Consider the following 8,720-nt stretch of genomic DNA (forward strand, 5'->3'; position numbering starts at 1 on the left):
TACTTAGTGAGACCCTTTCTCAAAAAAAACAAGGAGATTACAGTTCTAGGTGGTAAGCTGGGGTGTGGGTAATAGATGGCAGAAAAGAAAAGGGGCACAGGTTGTAACCTCCCCTGGGGTGAGGGAGGTGAGAGAGATAGAGGAGGCTCCAGAGCCGAGACTCAAGCTTTAAGGTGCCCGCCCCCCCCCCGTAAAGATATGATAGACTGGAGCCTCCCTGTATCATGCCCACAGCCCAGCCCCCCTTCTGGAGCTGCAGGGCTCACTGTGTTCCCACCATTTCTAGGGGAAGGAGCATTTTGTAGGACATTTCGTTTCCCAGATGAAGCTTGGGTCAAATTTCAAGGACAAAAGTTAGCACTTGGCCTGGGAACGAAAACTCCGCCAAATCCTGTAAATTTGGGAGGGAGGGTGAGATTTCAGTGTGGTCATTCCAGGTGCCTGGGGGTGCTGGCAGGAACTGGAACCCTGATTCCTCCTGCCAAGATCTATTTGGCAGGAAATGGGTGGCTTCACAACCTCGAAGTAACTCAAACAACCACCTCCATTTCCCCTCTGTTCAAAAGCGGGGGTGGGGATGAGGGCTGCGGTACTAGTTTGTGGATCCCACCCACCATGCTCCCCTCAAAAAGATTTGGTCTGAGCGGAAGAGGGAGGTGCTATGAAAGGCATTCCAGCCCAGAGATGTGGCCTTAACTGCTAGAAGAGGGACTGGTAGCCGGCTGGTGTTGCCATGGTAACTTCCTCCCTGAGCTGGATCGAAGCATCCATCCTATGGGCAAATCAGAGCTGGCTCCTCCAGCTTCTCCGCCCTTCTCCTGGGCGGGCGGGGGAGAGCTAGACGCCAAATCACTTGGTCAGGCTCAGGGACACTAGCCTCAGGTCCAGACCCTGATAAAACAACTTCTTTTGGTATCTACTAGAAAGGGGGATATACCCCTGTTCCCAACTATACCCCTAGGGAACCAGCCTGGGGATGTGCTACATACAAACTCTTTAGAAAGAGGAGGGAAATAAGAAGCCAGACTGCTTCCTACCTTCCTTTGGCTTGCAAGTCCCCTGAGATACCCACCCTTTAGGCACTTTCAAGAAGGTGAGCCCAGCTCTACCTTCATAAACTACGATGCAACTAAATTAGCCTATTAAAATGATGGCAGCTAACGCTATGAAAGGCAGGATTTTCTTTGCCCAAATGCACAGGAGTCTTCTCCATGGCCATGCTCAGAGACAACTCTCATTTGTTAATGAGACAGACCAACACTAGAATGTATTGAAGCCCACTTCATGCCAGGTCCCACTGCATAGCAAGCAGCATGATTAAAAACAAGTGTGTTTGGATCATTTTCCCAGATTTAAACCCTAACTCCCTCACTTCCTGGCTAAATGACCTTGAATGAATTACTCTGTCTAGACCTCAGTTTTCTTATCAGAAAATGGGGGCGTTAAAAAGGATATTAATTTTATGGAGGTGTTATGAGGAAAGATTAAAATAAATGCCTAGAAAGACATGCAGCATATGACAATAATTTAAAAAAACATTGACCCGATGGAATCTAACCGGGAGTACTACTATTTTCTTCCTCATGTAGGTGAGAAGAAGGTCACATGTCTAGCTCCTTCCCACCCTAGTTGCAAACCCATGGCCAGTAAGACTGAGCAACAAAGGCATGGACATCAGTACCCAAGTCTCCTCGCTAAAGCCCTAGCGTCCTTGGGAACAAGGTAAGGCAGCAGCAACGTAAGACATGCACGCGGAACACACGAGGGAAGATTCCTCTTGACAGGCATTGAAGCAAGCCTGCAGTGGTCCTTTCCTTGGGCTCAAGGGTGTTGGAAAGACATGAGAAGAGAAGGCAGCTTCTTCCTCTTATCCCACCGCCCAACACTCCTAAGTCCAAAGCAGGGATGTGATCTGTCCCATTTAAAGACCAGATGAAAAGTCTCCTCCTCAGCCTATGACTCAGGGAGCTAGCTGGAGACAGCACGAGAGCCTTGAAGATGTCTCCAGCCTAATCTAAGGGATGGGAAAAGATATCTCGACATGGATCACAAACAGCAACAAACGGGAGGCTCCCAGATGAGCACGTAGCCTATTAGGGACACACTTCAGAAATGGAGCCACCAAGGACAGACTGACAATAAAAGGGGCCAGTGGGAGAGGAGAGGAAGTCAGGAGGAGTCAAGTCTGAGCTGGCCTCCTCTGGCTAAGCCAATCCCAGTGCAGGACCCCAGAACCTATTCCAACTGCCTTTAGATGTTAGCTCAGCTCAGTACTGTTTTAAAGGAAATAGGCCCAGGATAAGAGGAAATGAATGAATGAGAAGATCAAGAGAAATGAAGCATCAGGACAATGGTTCTTACTTCCAACTCTCACCGACCCCTCATTATTCTTCCAGATATGAAAGCAGACTTTCTCCTCCTCCTTCCCAAGCTCGAGACAGCCTTAGGCATGAGCAGGTGGCCTGAGATGCCCAAGCAGAGCCCTGGGCTACCAACCACTCCCCAAGGCCTTCTCACCTGGGAACCAATTTCTGCGCTGTGAGATCTGGCTTTTTAAAAACCCTCCTCCAGAAAGAGAAGCCACTGGTGTTCTGAGGAGAGCCGGAAACCTGGTTCTGCTCTCAACTTTGGGCAGGAGACACCGGATGACCTTGGGTTTTACACACACACACACACACACACACACACACACACACACAAGGGCTTCAGTCATTCACACACATTCTCCCAGATACACAATCCCCACCCTGTGGATTTGGGGCCTAGGAGGGCTGAAGATGGTCTCTTACGAGTGAAACACAGGATTTAAAGAAACTCACTTAGGAAGGGGGAAATTAGACTAGCATTTAGAACTACTGTTAATGCTCTCAGCGAAGCTGTCCTTGACTCAAGTGAAGCCTAGAGAGAGTCTTGCAGGAGTCAAGGTCTGTGACCCACCATCTGCAGCATGATTGGAGAAAAACCAAACCATGCCTGTCTCGGATGCTCCCACACTCCCGGGCTCCTGCCCAGCTTGCCTCTTGAGACCCAAGTAAGCGGCCTGCTGAACTTTAGGAGAGCAACCTGACATCCTTTCAGGGCTGGAAGCCTGCTCCCTCCACAGGGGTTCCAAGACCCCCCTCGCCACCCCATCCCTACAGCAAGCCTGATTTCCTCCCTCTCTGAGTTAGCTGCTGTAGAGGTCACCACATTGGGGGCCCCTCCCCAATTCCACCTCACCTGGTCCTGTCTAGACTAATAATACAACATTCCTCAGCTATATCAGGGGAGAAGCTGAGCTCCTGGGCCTCCGTTGTTTGATGTGTTAGACGCCTAGTACCTAGGCTGAATGTGTCACAGCCATCTTCACCCCCAACTCCCGCCTCCAGGGCAGTAGAAAATTCTCTCAGGGGTCAGCTTCAACAGTTACCACTACCTCAGCACCCATAGACTCTGGGGAGCTTTCCCTTCCCCATCGGTCACCTGCAGGTGAGCACCCATGACCCACCACTCTGTCACATAACAGAACCCAGGCAGAAAGCTCCAGCCAGCAGGGAGTTGAAAGCTGAGCTCTTGAATTCCTTAAATAGTGCAGCAAAATTCTGGGGTAATGCATACGTGCTTTTTTTTTTCCTTTTGAGAGAAAATTCGTGTTTTAATCAGTATCGAACCCACTTGTTCCAACACATATACACACTCCTCTTCCCCGCCCCTCATCGACTTCAAACACTCAAATTATCAGTTCGAGAACCGTTTCACTCCACCCTCCCACCACACGGAGCCTCGTCTCTGAGGCGGCGTCACCTGCATTTTGCAGGTGAAGAAACTGAGGCTCCCGATGGCATGACTTGTCCAAGGTCACAGCTATGGAATAAAGGAATAAAGATTGGAATCTCACTCTAACTCCTAGTCTTGGCACTCTTTGGAGGACCTCTCACCCAAATCTTCAAGGTATCCCACCTGTTGTTGGATTCCCTGCTTTACCCCAAAACCAAACTCACAGCTTTCTGTACCCTCTGCCTGGTCCCAGGATCGGAGAGCTGGTTTCCTCCCCACCCCTGGGCAGTGGCTGCCATGGGAGGGGGGAGGTTTGGTTTTGGTTTGTTTGGTTTGGTTTTCTTGTTTTTCTAGGCCTAGGAGCAGAAGGTTTGAGTTGCGGGTTGGTAGCTGGGTTCAGCCCATCCAGAAAGGGTACTCTAGGGACAAGGGCACCCGAGTCAGGGGCACACACTGGAAGGTGCGCTAGTGTAGTTAGCACTTACGCTGCCTTACACCTCCCTGGGGAGGAAAGAGGAAAGGCCAGCAGACACCGGGCCAGTTCTGTGCGGCCCGCCCCAATCTGAAGAGAGTCTGGAGCCTCAGCCTGTGGGGGAAGGGAACGAGAGACAAACAGGGGCACTCAAGGCTTTGGCCTCTGAACAGGGGTCTTAAGCGGGGAGCCTCCGGATGTAGCTAAGACAAAGACCTCAGAGAGGTAAGGTTTGCGTACCACCTTCAACAGACGGCAGGGAGGCACGTCGGAAGCCCAGGGGTGAGGCGGCCTAAACCCTAAGATCTGATTAGGGGCCATATACTAGACTTAGGTGGTGGCAAGTCGGGTAGCCGGGGAGTCTTGTAGGTACACATAAATAGGAAGAGTTGAGTCCAGGCGACCCAAGGGCCCACCTGCGCGAGAAGGATGCGTGCAGATGATCAACGGGTTCCTGGGGCGGAGGGGCAGGACCAGAGCTTATCCTAGATCCCTGGGGTCCCGAGGGAGTGGAAAGGACCCCTGGATACCTATCCGGGCGGGACCGGGAGTACAGTGGAGACAGTAGTCGCCTCCCCCAAGCGCCCCGGGTCCCCGAGGGTCCCAGGCATCTGTATCCCGGGACAGCCTCCCGGGGTGGGTGGACCGAGGCGCGCTCACCTGCGTCCTCATCGTCGAAGGAGTTCATGCACGGGAAGTAGATGGCGAGCGCCTCGAAGGAGGCGGACAGGCTGAGACGGCTCTGTGAGCGCTCCATGCCCGCACCCGCGCCGGGAGCCTCGGCCGCGGCGGCGGCGGGCGGCTTGGGCAGCTTGGCCGCCCCATTCTTGACGCGGAGTACGGCGCGCGGCGTGGTGGCGGCGACCCGGGGCTCCGCGGGCGGGCGGCTGGGCTGGCGGCAGGGCGCAGAGGGCCGGACGCTGGTGGCGCGTGGAGCTAGAGACGCGCGGTGCTCGCGGCGGCGGCGGTGGTGGTGGTGGTGGTGGCGGCGGCGGCGGTGATGGTGGCTGCTGTGGCGGCGGCGCAGCGCGCTCTGGACCGCGGCGCCCCCAGCCTGCTTACCGCGCGGGGCGGGCCGGAGCCGAGCGCCGCAGCCAATCGCCGCGGCCCGGGGGAGGGGGCGCCGCGGGCGGGGCGTGGGAGCCGCGAGGGTGCGGGCTGCGCTGCCGCTGCCAACCCGGCAGGTGCATGAGCCCGCAGCAAGGCTGTCTGCGCCCTGCTGCTGCGGTTGAACCCCCAGTGGCCGCTCTCACCCGTGACTGTGAGTTCTCAGACCCGTTCCAGAGGCAGGTGGCCAGTCACCCTGATTCTAGCAGGCCTCACCCAGGGACCCAGATGTGTCCAAAGGGACACAGTCCAAGAAATCAAAAGAAAAACACTTGCCAGATCCCCCTAGGACTTCAATTCATACTGAGATCCTCAGATGCACAATCAAGATGTATTCACTGGGTAAGAGAGATCTCGGCTCCCTCACACTCGGGGGTCGGAGGGACAACTGAGCAGACACACCCTTGTAGACACCTGAACAGACATTCTATAGGCACACAGAGACTCCTAGAGACATAGTGTCAGATGCACTAACCGGTAAATTCAGAGGGTACACAGAGACCTGCAGAGTCACAGGGAGCAACAGGCAGGACATGTCCTCCCACACAGCGGAGACCCTCTGACCCCACAGACGTTTAGACAGACACACACCTTCTCGTGCACCCACACTTTAAGTTTGCAGACACCCTGGAAGTCTCTCTCACACAGAGAACATAGTCCCAGACCACCTTAGACACTTAGCACCCCTCCTCCTGCGGTGACCTGTGTGTCAAAAAGTGGGACAGTCACCCTCAGAACGTTCATACCCACAGACACAGCCGTACAGACTGAGTCACTCTCGGGGATGGATTCATTCTGATGCAGACACCCTCAGACTCAAGATCTGAGCCATCGCTGCAGCTCACACTGGCACATACTCCGGTGACATATCCTGATGGCCACAGTCCCTGGAATCACACCCACAGGCTCAGTTACCAGAGCCTGGGTAGAGACAGACAAACTCAATAGCAACTCCCTGCTGCCCTTCCTCCCGAAGCGGCTCCCCTTTCCAGCCGCTCCCATCCCTCTCCAAGAAGCAACCATCTGAGGTGGCCTCAGAAAGACAGCTCGGTCCCTTCTTTCCAAGAGGCCTAGGGCAAGCCTCTCCATCTCACTGACCTATTTCCTCATCCGTGTGATGGCAGCGGGAACCCGCCATTCTGGATGGGTATGAGTATTTGTTTTCTGTTGCTTCATAACCAACCAAATAGCTTAAAGCAACAGATCCTTATTAGTGTACAATCTGTCTAGATCGGAAGTCTGGGCAATTCATCTGGGTTCTCTAGATTCTTGCAAAGTGTTAGTCCGGTGCGGCTGTTATTGCAGACTCTAGGGAAAGATCTGATTCCGTGATCATTCAGGATGCCAGTGGGATTCAGTTCCTTGTGCCTGTAGGACGAAAGGCCATGTCTGCCAGCAGCTCAACACCTGCAAATGGTTCTCTGGTTCTTGCACATGGGCTCTCTGTCCTCAAAAACCACTGCAGGAATGCTAAGCCCTTCCCATCCTTTGATCTCTCTAACTGCCCACTGGTTCATCCCCCAAACAACAGCACTTCTTTATCCTTTATATTGCTGTATAACCTCATAGTGGCAGCGATGTCTTTCCCTAGTTCCACACACGGTCAAAGGGGATGATGCAAGGTGGGGATCCCTGAACCATCCTTGCAATTCTGTCATCTCACCAATTGCCTGGGACAAAGAAGGCACTCCCGAGGCCTCTTCCCCTTTCCGAGAATCATACTCTGACCTGAGAGCCACGGATGTCAGAGTGGTCTGCACACAGCCACCCCGCATTGGTAAATAGAAGCTCCGCTCTTTCCAAGCTTTCAGACAAGGCACCCCTCCCCCTCCCCCTCCCCCCCCTCTCTGACTCCTATCCTCTATACCCAAAATATACCTAGTATACTTCTCTGCCATAAGCCTTCATGGTTCTCATCACATTCAGAGTCGGAGTCCAGCGTCTACAAGGCCCTAATTTTGTGTTCTGCACCTCTTTGTCCACATCCCCCCCATCCCTGTGGCTCACTTGGCTTCAAACCCATTGGGATTTCTCTTCCCTCTGCCAGAAACACTCTCGGGAATGCCACAGGGCTGCTGTCGTGGATATTCACGCAAATATCGCTTCTGCAGTAACGGCTGCCCTCATGGCCACCTCCCTGAGATGACAAATTCTCCCCATCCTTATTTTCTGTGTAGCTCTGGTAGCCATCTGATCCATCATGTCTGCGGACAATGGATGTTTCTTGTGTTTATTCATTCTTTCTGTCTACGCAGCCAGAGCCTAGTAGGATGCCTGGCAAAAAGAAAAAAAGCTGTACTTGTTTAATTGTAGGGTGAATGAATGAACCCTCATACCAGTTTATGAAGGGGGTGTCCACTGGCCATGTGAGAAAGCCATCCTGGGGCCCTCCTCCATTTTTACAAAGAACTGAGATTTATAGCAGGAACCTGATGTTCCCAAGGTCACAGGAAAGGAATGAGAGTGGAGCCGGGAGCAGCGCAGCTCCAAAGTCTGTCTTCTCCACCGCTCTGTTGGCCTCCTAACACGGGGCAAATTATTTCAGGAACGGACATGCAAGGGGGCTGTGGGAGGGCCCCGAACTTGGCCTGGAATCGGGGAAGAAATCTCAGAGACCAGAGAGGAATGTTCAAGCCTAAATATTGAAAGCAGGCTGTGAATGAAAACAAAGCCCGCAGACGCTGAGCTAACCCCGGGAGGGTCAAATTCCAGCCCTGCCACTGCTCAGCGGGACCTCCGTGCCACTTTTAAAAAACGAACGTGCAATGTTTGTCCCAGCCCCTCCCCGTATATGTGGGTGACGCTCAGTGACTGACGATGCTGTAACCCATAGAACACGGGGGCTGCAGCATATAGAACTTCTGCAGGTGAATCAGGAGGTCCTGCAGCTTCTTCCTGGCTTGCTCAAGCTCCACACCCTGGGAGAAGCCAACCTCTGCCCAAGATGCCTAGCTGTGTGAAGACCCATGCTGGAGATGCCATAGGAAAGCCCCACGGAGCTACCAGCTACCAGCCAGCCTGGACCACTGACCATGTGAGAAAGCCATCCTGGAGCCCATCCTGGGTGACGCTTGATAGAGCCACAGCTGACACCTGCTGGCAACCAAGCGAGAGGTGTTGAGTATTTGCTGCCCCGCTTGGCACTTCTGGAGAGTGTGTCTGTGTCTAGAGATCCTATTTTAGGCCATAGCGGAACAGTGACTTTGGACAAGTGAATTAGCCTCTCCGGGCATCAGTGTCTCCAGCTGTAAAGCAGATACTCACAAAGTGGGCATGGCCATCAGAGTCCCTCAGCCTGATGCTCTGAAAATACTTCAGATACAGTGTGTGTTCTGTAAGCGTGAGTTTATGGGTCCACACAGCTCCTCCTGTCAGAGCCAACCAC

At 53.4% G+C, this 8,720-nt stretch overlaps 1 protein-coding gene across 2 annotated transcripts in view; it reads right to left on the reverse strand.

The window, feature by feature from the left end:
* Positions 1-5,279, reverse strand: part of Rims4 (regulating synaptic membrane exocytosis 4) — a 59,313-nt gene extending 54,034 nt beyond the window's left edge. For both annotated transcript variants that reach the window (XM_075962992.1, XM_075962991.1), the window contains exon 1: positions 4,889-5,279. In XM_075962992.1, the coding sequence (XP_075819107.1) occupies positions 4,889-4,985 (97 nt within the window). In that variant the 5' untranslated portion in view covers positions 4,986-5,279. The remainder of the gene's footprint in view (positions 1-4,888) is intronic.
* Between the last annotated feature and the right edge of the window lie 3,441 nt (positions 5,280-8,720).

This window comes from Microtus pennsylvanicus, chromosome 2 (genome assembly GCF_037038515.1).
Source record: "Microtus pennsylvanicus isolate mMicPen1 chromosome 2, mMicPen1.hap1, whole genome shotgun sequence".
In the NCBI taxonomy this organism is placed as follows: Eukaryota; Metazoa; Chordata; class Mammalia; order Rodentia; family Cricetidae; genus Microtus; species Microtus pennsylvanicus.